The sequence below is a fragment of the Macaca fascicularis genome, chromosome 12, assembly GCF_037993035.2.
Source record: "Macaca fascicularis isolate 582-1 chromosome 12, T2T-MFA8v1.1".
NCBI classification, from domain to species: Eukaryota; Metazoa; Chordata; class Mammalia; order Primates; family Cercopithecidae; genus Macaca; species Macaca fascicularis.
In genome coordinates this window covers 67368143-67387289 of record NC_088386.1, presented here as the reverse complement: position 1 = coordinate 67387289, position 19147 = coordinate 67368143, and the positions used below count along the sequence as shown (strand labels likewise).

General features: G+C 39.9%; 1 protein-coding gene and 1 pseudogene across 17 annotated transcripts in view; one reads left to right on the top strand and one right to left on the bottom strand.

The window, feature by feature from the left end:
* SLC25A12 (solute carrier family 25 member 12) overlaps positions 1 to 19147 on the top strand; it is a 227991-nt gene that overhangs the window by 161619 nt on the left and 47225 nt on the right. For all 17 annotated transcript variants that reach the window (XM_045367260.3, XM_005573477.5, XM_074009451.1 and 14 more), the window contains 4 exons: positions 1295 to 1434; positions 8837 to 8983; positions 11241 to 11379; positions 12018 to 12111. In XM_045367260.3, coding sequence (XP_045223195.1) covers positions 1295 to 1434; positions 8837 to 8983; positions 11241 to 11379; positions 12018 to 12111 — 520 coding nt within the window. The remainder of the gene's footprint in view (positions 1 to 1294; positions 1435 to 8836; positions 8984 to 11240; positions 11380 to 12017; positions 12112 to 19147) is intronic.
* LOC102127760 (heterogeneous nuclear ribonucleoprotein A1-like) lies at positions 17812 to 18960 on the bottom strand (annotated as a pseudogene).

Below are 19147 nucleotides of genomic sequence, written 5' to 3'. Positions count from 1 at the left end.
CATCCAATGCCTTCTTCCAACTTTGCTGATTGCTGCAATCTATTCAGAGCTATTATATTGACTCTAGACTGGTAGAACGTTCAGTTCAGAATTCTTACATTCCCCTATCCCAATAATAATGCTTTTATTAAGAAAAAGTGTATATATATAAAACTAAAGGGAATCCATTAAACCATTTATAATATGAGATCAGTATCTTCTTTAAAGAATTTGCAGAAATTAGAGAAAATAGCATAGTTGGAGATTATAAAATCTTAAACGTGTATTTACTGATTCTGTAGTATAACTGATAGCTATTGATGGCAAAACCCTTTCACTAATAAAATTGGCTGAAATTTGAAAATAATTTTGTTCTTAAGACATCAGTAAAACAGGCTTCCTGCTTTCTTAACTTCGTTCATGATTTTTTTTTTTGTTTTTTGGCATGAGCTTCTAAATTAGTTTATCCAGTCTATGCTTGTTAAAGTACCAGTCATTTGTGAATTGACTTTTATTGTAAGTATAGATCGCTGTAAGAATGAAAATGACGTTGTTAGTGCATGAAGACAAGCTGTCAGAGGGGTTTGGGTGTATGTTACACAGTGCGACTAGTTCCTATCTAAAAATTAGTGTACTGTATTTAACTCTTTATTTAAAAGTGAATCACTAATTTAACTTATCTTAAAATATTTTAATAGTTCAGACTAATAATCATGGATTTTATGGGGATTTTGAAGCTTTGTGTCAAGACCATATTTTTAACAATATCAGAAGCTTTTAATAAGGTGCTTGCTGCTGAGCTAATGATACGCTTTTGGTAGTTTTCCTTATACCTATCTTCAATAGACATTCAGGCTAGTGTGAATGTAATAATCAAGCCTCAATCAAACCATACTTAGTATGACAAATATTGCATTATACTGTAATTTAGGTATTCATGCTTCTGATAAAGGGTTTAATTCGACTCCTTGAGGAACTGGGAAAACACTATTGATTTTGTACAGGATGTAAAGTAGCAGCCATTTATAATGTGAGATAGAAATCACTTTCTAATTAAAATTAAATAAAGAGAAATTAAGAATCTCATGGCCTTATATGCAATGGTACATAATCGTAAGTGTAAAATTATATTTTTTTGTATCAATTGTGTTCCTGTGCATGGTTTCTGGGCACAAAAAAAAATTGCAGTTATTTTAATAGAAGCAGATAATACTGACTTTTAAAACTTCTCTTAATTTTTTTCTGTAGGAACATTGCAGTGGGTTAAACTACTTATTCCAGATGTAATTGATTTATTTTTGTTTTCCCTTTTAAGAAAATGTCAAAGAAATTTTTGGACAGACTATAATTCATCATCATATCCCTTTTAACTGGGACTGTGAATTTATCCGACTGCATTTTGGGCATAACCGGAAGAAGCATCTTAACTACACAGAATTCACACAGTTTCTCCAGGTAAGCTTAGTTTTCATAACAGGTATCAATATATACTATTCTTCTGTGTCCTTCCCTTTTGTATTTATTAAGTTTATTACAAAAATAGAAGTTATCCATGGTATTTCACCCCTAGTTTTAAAATTTTCCCCTTGCCAGAGGCAACTTCTTTAAACTCTTAGTAACTATTTCTTTCAGTGTTTACTTCCATTTATTTAAATAGTAGAGCACTTCTACTTTTTAATTTTCTACTTTTAAGTATTTTTAAATTGTATCCTAACTATAGAAGATTAGAAGCTAGTTCTTTCATGACCGCGTGCAGTGGCTCACGCCTGTAATCCCAGCACTTTGGGAGGCCGAGGTGGGTGAATCAGAAGGTCAGGAGATCGAGACCATCCTGGCTAACACGGTGAAACTCCGTCTCTACTAAAAATACAGAAAATTAGCCGGATGTGCTGGCGGGCACCTGTAGTCCCAGCTACTCAGGAGGCTGAGGCAGGAGAATGGCATGAACCTGGGAGGTGGAGCTTGCAGTGAGCTGAGATTGCACCACTGCATTCCAGCCTTGGTAACAGAGCGAGACTCTGTCTCAAAAAAAAAAAAAAAAACAAAAAAAGAAGCTAGTTCTTTCACCTCTCTCCTCTCCCTGTCTATCACAGACTTGGACTTCTGTCCCCTTTCCCCCTAATATAATTCTGTCATGATTCTGCTTAGATCAGTAATCCTATGAGTTATTAGAATTTTGTAAATACTATTGGTGGCTGAAGTTATTACTATTATGTATTTTTTTGAGACAGTCTGACTCTGTCGCCCAGGCTGGAGTGCAGTGGTGTGATCCGGGCTCACTGTAACCTCCAACTCTTGATTCAAGCAATTCTCATGTCTCAGCCACTCGAGTAGCTGGGATTACAGGAGTGTGCCACCACACCTGGCTAATTTTTATATTTTTGGTAGAGATGGGGTTTTGCCATGTTGGCCAGGCTGGCCTTGAACTCCTGGCCTCAAGTGATCTGCTCATCTTGACCTCCCAAAGTGCTGGGATTACAAGTGTGAACCACCGCAACTGGCTTATGTTATTGTTCTTGGAGTTTCTAGTTTTCATTTGTTTAGTTTTCTATGTACTAATACTAAGTCATTCTCAAACCTTGACCCTATTATTAAGATCTCTTTTTAATGCATTTAAAACACATTAGGTATTCTATTAATTTCATCTTCTTGGAGCTCTCCAGGAGCTTTCTTTCTTTTTTAAAAAAAATGAGGTAAAATTTGCATAAAATTAATCAATTAAAAGTGTACAATTTAGGCCAGGTGTGGTAGCTCACGCCTGTAATCCCAGCACCTGGGAGGCTGAGGCGGGCAGATCACTTGAGATCAGGACTTTAAGACCAGCCTGGCCAACATGGTGAAACCTTGTCTCCACTAAAAATACAAAAATCAGCCAGGCGAGGTGGCGAGTGCCGTAATCCCAGCTACTGGAGAGGCTGAGGCAGGAGAATTGCTTGAACCCAGGAGGTGGAGGTTGCAGTGAGCTGAGATTGCAACACTGTACTCCAGCCTGGGTGACAGAGGGAGACTCCATCTACAAAATATTAAATATAAAATAAAAGTGCACAATTTAATGCATTTAGTACATTTGCAGTATCGTGTATCTAATTCTAAAACATTTTTATCATCCCAAAAAGAAACCTCGTCCATTAAGCAGTCACTTTCTATTTCTGCTTTCACCCAAGCTCTGGCAACTTCCAGCCTACTTTCTGTCTCTATGGATTTACCTATTGTGGATATTTAATATAAATGGAATTGTACAATATGAACTTTTTTTTTTTTTTTTTTTTTTTTTTTTTTTGAGACAGAGTCTTGCTCTGTCGCCCAGGCTGGGGTGCAGTGGCCAGATCTCAGCTCACTGCAAGCTCCGCCTCCCGGGTTTAGACCATTCTCCTGCCTCAGCCTCCCGAGTAGCTGGGACTACAGGCGCCCGCCACCTCGCCCGGCTAGTTTTTTGTATTTTTTAGTAGAGACGGGGTTTCACCGTGTTAGCCAGGATGGTCTCGATCTCCTGACCTCGTGATCCGCCCGTCTCGGCCTCCCAAAGTGCTGGGATTACAGGCTTGAGCCACCGCGCCCGGCCTTTTTTTTTTTTTTTGGTGAGACAGAGTTTCGCTCTTCTTGTCCAGGCTGCTGTGCAGTGGCGCGATCTCAGCTTACTGCAACCTCTGCCTCCCGTGTTCAAACAATTCTCCTGCCTCAGCCTCCTGAGTAGCTGGGATTACAGGCGTGCGCCACTATGCCTGGCTAATTTTTTATATTTTTAGTAGAGACAGGGTTTCACCATGTTGGCCAGGCTAGTCTCGAACTCCTGACCTCAGGTGATCCACCCACCTCAGCATCCCAAAGTGCTGGCATTACAGGTGTGAGCCACCATGCCCGGCCAAACAATATGAACTTTTGCATCGTTTTTTTTTTCCACTTAGCATAATGTTTTTAAGAATTATCTATGTCATAGCGTATATCAGTGCTTTATTCTTTTTTTGGGGCTGAATACTATTTCATTGTATAATATAGTACAAATGTACTGTATTTTGTCTATCCGTTCATCAGCTGATAGACCTTTGGGTTGTTCCCACCTTATGGTTATCGTGAATAGTGCTGCTGTGAACATATGTATACTAATATTTGTTTGAATACTTGTTTTCAGTTCTTTCGGCCATATACGTAGGAGTGGAATTTTTGGGTCATATGGTAATTCTGTTTAACTTTTTGAGGAACCACCTGACTGTTTTCCACAGCACTTGCACCATTTTCGTATTGCTTCCTGACCTACTTCAGGGCCAGAAGCCAGACTGTGTAAGCTTGCTGCATGGGAGTAATTCTGTGATCGCCCTTCACTTTTATCTTGGAGAATCCATTTGCCGTTCTGTTACGTTGAACCTCCTGTTTGCTGCATGTTGTCTCTCCTTTTATGGTGGTTTACTTATTTATAGTAGAATACTTCCTGCAGTGGCTTCCTGAGGAAAGTAGAATAAAATATTTTTGAGACTTTTCATATATAAAAACCTCTTATTCTGGCTGAGGGCAGTGACTCACACCTGTAATCCTAGCACTTTGGGAGGCCAAGGTGGGCAGATCGCGTGAGCCCAGGAGTTCAAGACCAGCCTGGGCAACATGGCAAAATGCCATCTTTACAAAAAATACAAAAATAAGCCAGGTGTGGTGGCACATGACTGTAGTTCTAGCTACTCAGGAGGTGAGGTGGGAGGATCGCTTGAGCCCAGGGAGGTAGAGGCTGCAGTGAGCCATGATCCCAGCACTGCACTCCAGCCTGGGCGACAGAGTGAGCCCTGTCTCAAAAAACAAACAGTCCGGGTGTTTTGGCTCATGCCTATAATCCCAGCACTTTGGGAGGCCGAGGCGGGCTGATCACTTGAGGTCAGGAGTTCAAGATCAGCCAGGCCAACTTGGTGAAACCCTGTCGCTACTAAAAGTGCAAAAATTAGCCAGGTGCAGTGGTAGGTGCCTGTAATCCCAGCTACTCGGGAGGCTGAGGCAGGAGAATCTCTTGAGCCTGGGAGGCAGAAGTTGCAGTAAGCCAAGGACAGGCCACTGCACTCCAGCCTGGGCGATAGAGCGAGATTCCATCTCAAAACAAACAAACAAACAAACAAACATATCCCTCTCGTTCCACCATTACACTAAGATAGTTTGGCTGGTTATTGAATTCTAGTAAGAGTTTATTTTCCTTGTAATTTTGAAAGCATTGCTCTTTTGTTTTCTAGTTTCCAGTGTTGCCACAGTGCCATTCTCATTCTTGATTTAGTCTTGAAACTTTTTCCACCCCCACTCTGGAGTGTTTTAATATTTTTTTCTTTTCGTTGGTGTTTATGAAATTTCATGGTGGTATTCCTTGGTGTGAGTTTATTTTTATTAATTAGTCTGGGCTTTTCATTCACTGGGCTTTTCTAATCTGGAAACTTATGTCCTTCAATTCTTGAAAATTTTATTACTTTTCTTATTGTATTTTCTTAGTTTCTAAGACTATTAAATGTTACATTTATGACCTTTTAGTTTTCTTTTCTCTCCTATTTTCCTTCTGAGCCTTCTATTTTGTATTTCTGCTGTATTTCTAATTTTCAGGAGCTCTTTTGGTTTTTCTGAATATTCCTTTTAAAAAATAGCATACTGTTCTTGTTTCATGGATGTACTCTTTTCTTTCACTTCTTCAAAGATATTAAAGACAGGTTTCTTTGTTGTTGTTTTTTTAAAGCTTTCTTCTTGCATAGTGTCTGTTTTCTCCACATTTTTTTTTTTTTTTTTTTGAGTCAGGGTCTTGCCCTGTCCCCCAGGCTAGAGTGCAGTGACAGGATCAGAGCTCACTGTAGCCTTGACTTTCCCAGGTTCCAGCGATCCTCTCACCTCAGCCTCTTGAATAGCTGGGACTCCAGGCGTGTGCCACCATGCCCACCTAATTTTTTGTATTTTTTGTAGAGATGGGGTTTTGCCAGGTTGCCTAGGCTAGGTCTTTTATTTCGGATTAGGGAATCAGGGAAAAATTATCTGGTCTCCAATCTGGAATATTAGATCTGGCTTTTGATGTTTTGGTTGCTGAGTAATAAGTAGTTGGAGGTCTCAATGTTCAATTTTGCAGAAGGACTTTCAGTTTATTACCTTTTTTCACTGTAGTATTCTCCCTCTCAACTGTGTGTAGTCTATGCTGGTTCAGAGATCCTCTGTTAAACTCCTCAGACAGTAGACCTCTAGTCTTCTGCCAAGGTTGGGAAAGGGTGGAGGCCTTATTTGGAGTAAGGCAGGTAACTAACTGCTTCTTAGACTTCCATCTAAGCCCCTTGTTTTCAGCTCCACCTTCACCGTCACTTCCAGAGGTACCAGTGCAGCTAATAACTGAATCTTTTGGGGGTCCTATCATGTACATTGGTTTCCTTTTTGGCTTTTTCTGCTTAGTTTTTTTGAGTCTATTAAGTCGGTTGTCATTTGCTTTTCTGCTTTCTGATCTTAAAAATATAGTTGCTATTTTCTTTTCTGTTGTCTTTGTCCTTGCGTTTCTGTTTTATTTTGTTTTGTTCTTTTATTGTTATTTAAGTGAAGAGTGACGTTTTGGAAGACAGTGGAGTTAAATGTACAAGTTCAGTCTCATCCAAAGTCACGTTGTTTCTGAAGTTCTGCTAATTTTCATCTCATAATTAGATGAAATGCATTTTCAAGGGCATGGGATCTTTCCCTTCAGCATAACTGCCTTTCTTTATCTTCCCTTTAATTCTCCTATCCACCCACCCTCCTACCTACCTACCTGCCTTTTTAACCCAGGATTTATTTATTTTACCTTTTATAAGCCCACAGTATTGTTTTTCTTCATTAGGACGATCACAGATTTGAAACTGTGGGCTTTAGGTGTGGGTATTTGGAGATGCCAGTGCTTATTCTAACACTTTCCCTGTTAGTGCTTATCTAACTCACCTTATAAAATTCTCAAACTTGAAAAGTTGAAAATATATGCATTTGAGAGCTGACTTTTTTAAAAAAGGAAATGTCTGCCTGACTAGTGTTTAAGATTCTTCCGAAGATTACTTTCTCTCTCTTTCTCTCACTGTTTTCCTTGCATTTACAGAGGCTATTTTACAATATCTATTATACCCTGATGTTTTAATTATACTGTGTAAACTGAGAGCCGCATGTATGTAACTCCTTTTTTTCTGTGTTTAACTTCTCATTTTTAAGTCATTTTATTTTTTGAAACCTTTTTATTTTGGAAGACTTCAAGTATACTCAAAAGCAGAGAGAATAGTGTAATGAACGTCCTGCACCTATAACCAGCTTCAATAATTACCACTTCTTGGCCAATCTTTTTTATGTATACCCTTTACCCTGCCTCCTGCAGGATCATTTGGAAGCCAGATGCACATACTCTATGATTTTTTCATGTGTGATCCTTCAAATATGTATCTTTAAAAGATAAATAAGAGTCCTTTAACTATTGACCTTTTAGAAAACAGACAATCTATTCTACTAACACTACTCCTTCAGTGAGCGTTCTGCTTCATCTTAAAGGTAAAGGTCCACATCTTCTTTAGTACTGAGTGTTATTCATAAGGCTAAATTGTACCCATGGCTACCATTTGATATTTCTGGGAGATTAAGACATATAGGGAAGAAAAAGACATAAGAAAGAGATGGAAAGAAGGTAGAAGGAAAGAAAAAGGTATATAAGACAGGGAGTGAACCTGTGTCTGCTTTTGATGCTCTTTAGGAATGTCTTTGCCATGGGGACCATTTTCAATCCATCTAATGATGTAGATGTATACGCTTTATTTGAAGTGTGAAGTGGTTGGAGCTAAGGTCATGGGAAAATGGAATGAGTTATCACAAGTCCATAGGAAATATAATTAAATAAAAATGGTGAGACTTCTATAAAAAACATTTTTAAAGTCAGGAAAAGGTAAAGCAACATTAATTTGTAGTCTTTGATCAGTAAATGTGAATGAAAATTATGTAATCTTATCTTTAAATAATATGTATATACTTAGATATGACTATTATTTCCAGAGTTGCAAAGAGTATGACGGTGGCATCCAATAGCAACACCATTATTATGTTTGCTAACAAGTTTTTTGGATTTAGTCATGGATCCCCACAACAGAAATGCTCTGATTTTGACTTTTGTATAGTATACAGGAGATTACTGGCACATTTTGTTGTTTTTGTGGATATCACTTATTACAAAGTTTGGTTGCCCAATAGTTTAAAAGTTCAGAGATATTCTGGACTGTCTTACAGTTTATGAGTAACGGTGCCCAGAGCCAGTGATAGCTCAGCACTACTTTTGCAGTTTGTTATTCCTGACTTTCATTTTAGAATGACTGAGTATTACACTTACCAGTTGGTAGAGTTTCTCACTGAGTTTATTTGAAAAATTTGTTTGAAAAAATGGTCTCTAATTCATTTATAGAATGGGAGAGAGAGAGAGAGACTTTGATTGCAACATTTAAAATTGAAAAACTGAAAATGAACCTAAACTCTTAATTCATGAAGTACTCTTTGATGACAGGTAAGCCTTCAAGCAGGAGAGATAAATTACTGTATATTTTAAAGGCTGAAATGAAGCACCGAAAACATTATTGTCTGTTTTCAGTAATGAAAACTTGTCAAGTAAAATCTAAGGGTTATTTTTTCCTACCTTTCCTTTATTGATATGCTCTCATTCATTCTTTTTCCTGAGGAGTAGTATATAGTACATTTTTAAGAAAGCACATGCTTTTACAAAGAAATTAAAAGCTTTGTTGTAAATTCAGATCTGTGCATTGTTTTGTAGTAAGTACATGTGTGGGAAGGATATCTGTCCTTCCTTCCTTTCCAGACCATGTACTTGGAATGTTTTAACCAGCTTAATGCCCTGTTTCTAATTTCCTCACAGGAGCTACAGTTGGAACACGCAAGACAAGCCTTTGCACTGAAAGACAAAAGCAAAAGTGGCATGATTTCTGGTCTGGATTTCAGTGACATCATGGTTACCATTAGATCTCACATGCTTACTCCTTTTGTGGAGGAGAACTTAGTTTCAGTAAGTAAAAAGCAAGTTCTTTAACTTTCTATTTCCTCAAACCTTTTGATCCATTGAGTCCTGGATTGCCTCCAGGGACTCATATGACTCTCAACTATTCAGATTTCATGCTTGGTTGTTAGAAAGTAAACAAGTGTGTGTGTGCGTGTGTATGTGTGTATGTGTGTATGTGTGTGTGTGTGTGTGTGTGTGTGTAAGGGAGGTAGAGGTGACGGTGAGTTATCTTTTCCCAGATCATAGCTTTTTTCAGAGCCACCATCTTGCTCTCATGTATTTCCAAATTGTTTATTTCCATTTACAGAGTCCAGTTCAAGGGAAACAAGAGTTTATAGACAAGGGTGAGCAATTACTTTTTCCAGTGGGCAGTAACTCTCCCAGACACTACTGCCTTCATCTTGGCCTCTTTCCACACCACCAGGCTCCCAAGGTCTTGCTACAAAGATGGCTCCTTCCTTTGTTGCCTTCAGGGTGGTGCTATCTGCCAGAGGGATCGTCACTGGCTTCTGCACTGTCCTAATAACCATACCCATGGCAGAAGGTATGGAGGAAGTATGTGGCCATCAGCCTCTGTGGCTCACTACTCCTCTCTCTGCCCCTTCACCTGTGCATTCAGTCTGTATGCACCAGACATAGTTTTTTGTTCTGTCAAACTGCTAATCTCTATAAAGTAATCATCTGGACCAATAGCAAACTCATGTCATCCACTTCCTCACATAGAGCGTTGAAACTTTCCTCGCTTACCCGTTTTCTTGTCCATGCATTGTACTTACGTGTAAGTTTTTGATTACTGCTTGTTTTGAATGGAGGGAAGCCAATGAGTGCCTTTGTTGTTTCAGCTGAAGATCATTATCCCTGATTTAGACTGGGGTAGAAAGATCAACTTCTGTTCTTTTTCTTCAGTGAATCTGAACATGGAGCATGTCACTTTCTCCTACATGTTTCACCTCCTTGACACCGTCCCCCACTCCCCTGCCCTCACCTCATACCCCAACCAAAAAAATGAAAGAAGGAAGGAAAGAAAGGGATAAAGGGAGAGAGAAAGAGAGAAAGGAGGGAAGGAGGGAAGAGGGGGGAGGGAAGGAGGGAGAAGGAAGAGAACCCTAGAGGGAGGGACTCAGTACCTTAGTGGGAAGGGACTCATTTAGTCTCTTCCAACTAGGTTAGATAGACCTACTATAATAGCCTCAGTTTACCAAAAGCCAATTCTAATCCTCAGAGGAATGTATGAAATAATTTGAGTCCAACTTTTGGGTTGCTGATATCCAAATTCAGGCTAACACAAATATAAACTGTATTTAGATTAAGGCATGTGTGTGGGGGTGGTGGGGTGGGATATATTTGCTCATCATTACCTACACTATTTGTATTAGACCTTTATGATTAAAGTTGTCACATTGGTATTTACATAAGCATTTCTTTGCATTTTTAAAGGAGAATGTTTTCAATCATATGGGTTCCTCTGACTTGTGACTTGGGAATGAAGCTTTTGCAAACTATGCAAGATATTCTCTTCTGAGTTTATGTCCAAGTGGTAGGCAGAGAACAAATTACCTCTTCATCCTACAGAGGTAATGAAGACTACGTTGCCCCCCCATCTCATGCATGAGAGAGCCTCTTTTGCAGTATTCCATTGAAGACATAACTCAACAGTGAATAAATTCTCTCCAGATTTTCTACATTTTTTGGAGTTTTTGATAATTGTACCCTTCATGATCCAAATTTAGAGCTTAGCACAGACTGTTAAGTATTTTAATTATAACAATGGCCTTAACAATTAGGAAAAGTTGATATAATAAAATTGTCTTAAAATTTAAAGTCATCAGTTGGGTTTTGTGTATGTGTATGAAGGAAGAAAACAAGGTTAAAAAGTGTTCCATAGATTGTGCAGTGATGTTTTGTTTATCCAGGACTAGCAAGAGTTTCACAGTTGAGGGTCTTGAAGATCCTGTTTAAATAACTATTGTTTTGATCTGTGATAATTATATTTGTTGTTTTTGACCTTATAGGTAGATGAACCATGAAGTCCAACTTCCAGATGTTGCTTTCTTCCTTCAGACCTAAATTACATAGGCTTCCCTGAGGGCATGCAATGCACTGTTTCAGTGTGATACTTTCCTTGTATTTATGGACTGGTTGTTAGCATCATTTTAATAATGAAGACTCCTTTGAATCCTCTTTGAGAAAAGTACAGTGTCCATAAACGTTTGTCTTTTTGTTTTTGTTTGTTTTTTAAACTTTTTGTGTTGTCATTTTCTAGGCAGCTGGAGGAAGTATCTCACACCAGGTTAGCTTCTCCTACTTCAATGCATTTAACTCCTTACTGAATAACATGGAGCTTGTTCGTAAGATATATAGCACTCTAGCTGGCACAAGGAAAGATGTTGAAGTCACAAAGGGTAAGATTTTAAAATATATATAAATAAGAATCTCAGCATTTTCACTTTTCTTCATTGAGGCATGATGTTGATCTAAGCTTACCACTTTAAAGCCAGATCTAGAAAGGATGTTACCATGTATATGTATGCTTTACTTGGGCTCCAAAAATCCAGGTGGATTTAATGTGATACTGAGGTCAGGAATGGAAAAGTGGCTTTGACAGTTTTGAAAAGAAGCTTGGCCCAGTCTGTCAAACAGGTCAGTGGCACTGTGGCAGCAGGTTGTTTGTACTAGGAAGGAGTTGCCACAGAAGGATGGGCAAGCCTATTCCTTTTGGTCAGTGGTATTAGGATGTTTTGAATGACTGGAGAACACTTACATTTTTTGCATTATAACTCTGGAGACCAAAGTGAATAAGCAAGATAAGAGGAGATTCTAAAGAGATTGTTTTATTCTTGAAGTTAATTTATCTTTTACTAGCCTTCAGAAATGCGTATTCTTGTATAGTTGAACTTAAATATTTAAATTCAATTTTAGATTTTAAAAATGATACTAAAATGCCTGTAGCTTTCAGGTTGTATTATAGTTGGTGAAGGTAGAACTTTGTTTTATATTAAGAATCATTCAAGACTTTAACATTTTTCTTCCTCTGTTCCAGAGGAATTTGCCCAGAGTGCCATACGCTATGGACAAGTCACACCACTAGAAATTGATATTCTATATCAGCTTGCAGACTTATATAACGCTTCAGGGTAAGTATTTCAATAATTCTTCACGATACTTATTATAGAGTAGTTGTAAAATGTGAAGCTGTGGTGTCCTTTTAGTTCATTCTAACATGAGTTTATTCCATGTATTTGAATAGTTTATATTCAGAATATAAATTCCAAGAAAGACAAGCAGATGTAACAAAGGAGAAGAAAGAAACACAGGAAGACAGATAGAGGTAGAAGAAGATGGAGGGAGGGAAAAGGAGAGAGAGAACAAGGGAGAGAGGAAAGGAAGGGAAGGAAAGGGGAGGGAAAAGGAGGCAGGAGTGAGGTGAGATAAGGGAGTAAGGGGTTGAGGTGCTTGAGAGAGGGAAATGGGAGAAGAAAGAAATCTGACAGAGAAGAGAAGGGAAGTGAGAAGAAGAAAGGGAGGGAAAAAGATTAATTTAATCTGGGCTCTCTGAAGGTGTTACTAATTTCAAGAGATTTGTGGAAATTTGCCCAAATTTTTAACTTTATAAAATAGACTAAGATACATGGAAGAATCTTGTAATCTTTTTGGTTCACCGTAAATGATCCTTCACTAAACAGTATGTGCCATTTTGCATTAGAGAGTATCATTTTCTTTCTTTTTCTCTCTTTTTTTTTTTTTTTTTGAGATGGAGTCTCTCTCTGTCACCTAGGCTGAAGTGCAGTGGCACAATCTCGGCTCACTGCAGCCTCTGCTTCCCGGGTTCAAGCGATTCTCCTGCCTCAGCCTCCTGGGTAGCTGGGATTACAGGTGCATGCCACCACACCCAGCTAATTTTTGTATTTTTAATAGAGATAGCGTTTCACCATGTTGGTCAGGCTGGTCTCGAACTCCCGACCTCCTGATTCTCCCACCTCAGCCTCCCAGAGTGCTGAGATTACAGGCATGAGCCACTGCGCCTGGCCGAGAGTATCGTTTTCTTGAGATATGCCTGTGACATTGTCATCAGAGTTACCATCATAGACAAGCTCAGATGTTTTATGCCTTTACTTTATAAACATAAAAGAACAAAGCACATGCAAATCCAAAAGAAAAACCCTTGTCTATGGGCATCCAGAAGGATCTGTGGGAAATGGGACTTATGGCTGTTTTTGTTTTGTTTTGTTCTTGAGACGGAGTCTCGCTCTATTGCCGAGGCCGGAGTGCAGTGGTGTGATCTTGGCTCACCACAACCTCTGCCTCCTGGAATCAAGCTATTCTCCTGCCTCAGCCTGCCGAGTAGCTGGAACTACAGGCGTGTGCCACCATGCCCAGCTAATGTTTGTATTTTTAGTAGAGATAGGGTTTTACCATCCTGGCCAGGCTGGTTTTGAACTCCTGACCTCATGATCCCGCCTCCTTGGCCTCCCAAACTGCTGGGATTATAGGCGTGAGCCACTGAGCCCAGCCAGCAAATTACAGTCTATTAAGAGACACGATTTTTAAAAGTCACCTCTAGTAGTTCTTTCAGTATGATAATATCTAAAAAATGAGCGTTAACCCTACAACTGAGTACTAATAGAAGCTGGGTCTTCATAGGTGATTTGTTGCTTTCAGGCTTTCTAATGAGTTGTGGGACTGGAGATGATACTAAGTATCAGCCAGTCTTTGGTGATTGACATGTAATACCAGGCCACATCTCATTCATATATATATGAATATATATATATATATATATATATTTTTTTTTTTTTTTTTGAGATGGAGTTTCACTCTTGTTGCCCAGGCTGGAGTGCAATGGCATAGTCTCAGCTCACTGCAACCTCCGCCTTCTGGGTTCAAGCAATTCTTCTGCCTCAGCCTCCTGAGTAGCTGGGATTACAGGCACCCGCTACCACACCCAGCTAACTTTTGTATTTTTAGTAGAGAGGGGGTTTCACAATGTTGGCCAGGCTGGTCTCAAACTCCTGACCTCAGATGATCTACCCGCCTCAGTCTTCCAAAGTGTTGGGATTACAGGCGTGAGCCACTACGCCCAGCCTGTAATTTGTATTTTTAAACAAAGGTTTTGATCTTCCTTCATGATGACACATTTCAAAAAGTAGTTCTCAAAACTGGATGTAAAGTGACCTTATAGCTAGTTCATGGAATTTAAGGTTTTGGGAAACAGTAGTGCATTCACATTGTTACCAGTAGGGAGTCTTGACTATGAGTTGTTCATGTTCTTGGCATGTTGAACAAGGTAATGGACAAAACCCACAAAGCAACAGAAGACAAAAGCATAGATTTATTGAAATGAAAGTACACTCCACAGAGTGGGAGTGAGCTGGAGCAAGCAGCTCAAGAGCCCTGGTTGCAAATCTTCTGGGGTTTAAGTACCCTTTAGAGGTTTCCTGTTGGTTACACCCTATGTAAATGAAGACTTGGCCCGTGACCAATCAGAGGCTGAAGTAAAGTTACCTGTGGAAATGAAGACTTGGCCCATGACCAATTGGAGGCTGAACTGAAGTCTCAGCCTGCAACCAATCAGAGGCTGAAGTGAAGTTACAACCTATACAAATAGAGGCTTGGCTTGTCTGACTGAAGTGAAGGCTCCTTGTGTCCAGACCCTTCCTGTGTTTCTTTCTTCTCCTCTGTTGTATCTGCTTGTCTTTTTTTCTTGGAATTTATATCCTAAACTATTCAAATAAACTGTTCTTCTGCCTCATCTCCCCCTGAGAGACGTGATCCTCATAAATCTTTATGGGAGGCAGAAGGACCAATTGTCTTTCTTCTGTAACTACTTCATGCTGATTGGGGCACAGTTCCTACCTATTGGGGACCATGGAACTCTAGCACTGCTCTGTCTAGTGGAGATAGGGTTACTTCTTGATGGCCGGGGTGGGCGTCATCATCTGGAACTGGCTGGAAGCCCTGCTGCATGATCATTTGAAGCTTAATCATCTCTAGGTGAGAAGAAATAATCTGGTAAAAAGATTTAACAAACATGGTCCAAAAAGTCCATGCAAGTATAATTATTAACAATGGGCTGGCTAAGGGAAGGAGCCATGAAGCCCAGCTTAGTGCCCTTGACCAGGAGCCCTATGATGTGGACAGCTGTTGTTATATTTTAGAAGTCCTGTCAGCTAATTTTCGAGTGGCATCCCTAATTAATCCTGATTGGTTGATATAAAAACAACATTCTTGTAGGAAAAGACATAAGCCACCTTTTTGAGCAGTTGGAGATCCAGTCCCCTTCTATTTTGTAAAGTGACTGCTGCCAAGGAATCTATTTGATTTTGTAAGGTGACGATACTTTGGGCAATGTCTTCCAAGCTGTCTGAAAGATCCTTGGATGAGCATTGGTAATAGGATAGGGAAGTTGGAAACCCGCTAACTCCCATTGCTATTCCTGCAGTTATTCCTAGCCCTACCAAAAGGGGTATGAATTGGATGGCTCATTTGTGCTTGGCAGTTGCAGTTAAAGGTATAATGAGAGACTGGTTATTGGGAGCTATGTTGATTTTGAGGGGGTAAATATACAAGGGTACAGGTTCCAGTCCAGTTGGCTGATAAACATAAGTACAACTAGTTCCACACAGGAAAAAGGATCTTTGTTTTTGAGACAAAAATTGTTGTCTATGGTGAACATATGGGTTAGCTTGTTGTTTTCACTTTCTCAAGTGATTAAGGTCCCTGCTAAGGTGGCCCCGGTTAAAGGCTGGAAAGGACCTTGGGAAGTATCCTGAGTTGCCCCAGCAGAAATTTTCCAGTGGAGGTAGTTACACTTAGTGTCCACCAGCAATGACTTAGAGGTATTTTCGTACTGGGGAATGAAAAGACAACTAGATGTCTCAGGATTAGTATAGTTTTTCCCAAGGGAAAGTGTGAACACAGCTACTGGGCCTATCTTGGCAGTACTTAGACTGTGTATCCTTTAAAGTGCCCTGAACTAGGAATGGTTTCCGTGAAACCATACAGGTTTACCAAATGATGCAGTCTGGGTAACTGCATAGCTTACATGATCATGTGAAGGGTTAATCTCTACGGTGTAGATTTGAAGCCAATTAGAGCTCCTTTATATGAACATCACACACACAGGAGAAGATCTAGCTGTTATAAGTTTTTCTTTCCCTTTAGTTTTTTTTCTTTTCTTTTTTTCTTTTTTTTTTTTTTAAAGACAGAGTCTTGCTCTGTCGCCCAGGCTAGAGTACAGTGGCACGATCTCAGCCCACTGCAACCTCCGCCTCCCAGGTTCAAGTGATTCTTGTGCCTCAGCCTCCCAAGTAGCTGGGACTACAGGTGTGTACCACTATGCCTGCCTAATTTTTGTATTTTTAGTAGAGATGGGGTTTCACCATGTTGGCCAGGGTGGTCTCAAACTTTTGACCTCAGATGATCTGCCCACCTTGGCCTCCCAAAGTGCTGGGATTACAGGTGTGAGCTACTGGGCCCAGCCTCTTTCCCACTTTATGAATCCTATCACAACTTCCACAGACCGTCTATGACATACTTAGACTTTCTGACTTGTCCTGTCTTTCCCTCTTTCCTAAATAATTAGGCATTCTACTTTAGGACAAGAATTTGCCATACAAGATTCTTTCTCATATAAAATTTCTTTTCTTCATAACCTTCCTTACCATAAATACATCTTCATAGCTATAACTTTCTTTATATCTCTCTTTCCTACTAATGCTGAAGCCCCCAAAAGTCAAAAAGGTCAGGTAATGTGATGAAAAACTGAGCAGAGCTTTAGATTTTGAGAGGGACCTGTCTGCCTACGTTTCTTGGGATTCCATGAGGAAAACAGGGGTTTCTCCTAAAATGAGGTCTATGGCACCTTCTGTTTTTCCCAAGGAGTCCCAGGCTGTCAGAAATTACCTTAGGTCCTTTTATGGGCATCAAGAGTGGCAAGAAGATAGACTGGGGAAATAGTCCAGTCAACTGAGAAGAGAAGCAAAACTTCATTGTAAAGATGGATAAACTGAGGCACGGTGCAGTTTAAAAATTCACATTCACATAGAGCTAGGCTCCGCAGCTTACTGCTCAGTCACTGATACACTTGTACGGTAGCTCATGGTGTACTTCACCAACAGTTTTCCTGCCCCCTCAGAGCTTACAACCTGGGTTTCATTTCCTGCTCTACAGCTATATAATTTAACAATTTTCCTCTCAATGTGTTGGATTCTAATCCTATATATCTCAAATTTTATTAATATTACTGAATTTTTTTTTCATTCAAGAGAATTGAATTGTTTATTGATTACACATGATAATGGATGATACACAAGCTTCATTCCCATCTATAATTTTATCTGGTACCATTATTCAATTTAGATATATTGCATAGGATGTGCCAACAATCACTTTTATAACCAATAATTCCATGATTTTGCTTGGGTAATCCCTTTTAATGGTGAACTTCAGGTTACAACAGTAACTATCAGTTCAATTACACCAAGGTTTCCGAAGACAATGGTTTCTCCACCCAAGCAGGTTGTATATACATTCCAAATAGAACCTGGCATCACCCTGAAGGAATTCTAACTTCACACTGTTGGGGAAATTTACCAAGATGGCTTCAGAGTAGACTAACTTTACACAGCACATTAAAAAAAAGACATTTATTCAGCATCACGATCAGACTATTGCATTTAGCAATCAACAGCATGAGTGCAAAAAAAAAATAAATCTACATTAAAACCCTTTGTTGGAATGCTTTACACTTTCCTCAGAACAGAAACTAAAATAACCTGTTATACAATTAGTCACAAATACAGTCCTCAAGTTTTTTGCCCATACACATGAGTATTTGTCTAAAACATGTCTTCTTTGTAGCAGCTAGGCCCTGCCACCACTGTGCTTGGCTGAGTTCACAAATCTGTTGTAACCTGTAGCTTCCCTGTCACTTCTCTGGCTCTCCTCTCCTGCTAAGCTTTGTCTCCTAATTAAAATCTTCTGCCACTGCCATAGCTACTGCTGCTGCTGGAACTGCCATAGCCACCTTGGTTTCGTGGTTTTGCAAAGTATTGGCCTCCACTGCCATAGGGGCCAGAGCTTCTGCCTCCAAACTTTCCTTCCTTCATAGGTCCAAAATTTGAAGACTGATTGTCGTAATTGCCAAAATCATTTTAGCTTCCACCACCTCCAAAACTGCTTCCATCATTACCAAATCCACTATAGTCATCCCCACTGCCACCATATCCACCACCACCACGGCTGCCACCAAAGCCACCACGACCACTGAAGTTTCCTGCACGACTGAAGTTATTCCCACTGAAACCACCTCCATGACCACCACCAAAGTTTCCAGAACCACTTCGACCTCTTTGGCTGGATGAAGCACTAGCCATCTCTTGCTTTGACAGGGCTTTCCTAACTTCACAGTTGTGGCCATTCACAGTATGGTATTTCTGAATGACAGTCTTATCCACGGAGTCATGGTCGTCAAAAGTTACAAAGGCAAAGCCCCTTTTCTTGCTACTGCCTCAGTCAGTCATGATTTCAATCACTTCAATTTTCCCATACTGTTCAAAATAACTTAGATGATGTTCTTCAGTGTCTTCTTTAATGCCACCAACAAGTATCTTTTTCAGTTAAGTGGGCACCTGGTCTTTGGAATCTTCTCTTGAGACAACTCTCTTTGGTTCCAAAACTCCTCCATCCACCTTATGTGGTCTTGCATTCGTGGCTGCATCTACCTCCTCCACAGTGGCATATGTGACAAACCCAAAGCCCCTGGAACGCTTGGTGTTTGGATCTCTCATTACCACACAGTCCGTGAGCGTTCCCCATTCTCAAAATGGCTCCTCAGGCTGTCATCGGTTGTTTCAAAGCTCAACCCTCCAATGAAGAGCTTCCTCAGCTGTTTGGGCTCTTTAGGAGACTCTGACTTAGACATGACAGCAGGGAGAAAAGAGACTTTAACGATGCTTCTTCGGCAGCGTCCACGGGCAGAAAGGAGCAAGCTGACGAACGTATCAATATTACTGAATCTTAAAGGGAGCCATGATGTCTTTAATCCTCAGAAACATTAACCTGGCCAGATGTGGCCGCTCACACCTGTAATCCCAGCACTTTAGGAGGCCAAGGTGGGCGGATCACAAGGTCAGGAGTTCGAGACCGGTGTGGCCAACATAGTGAAACCCC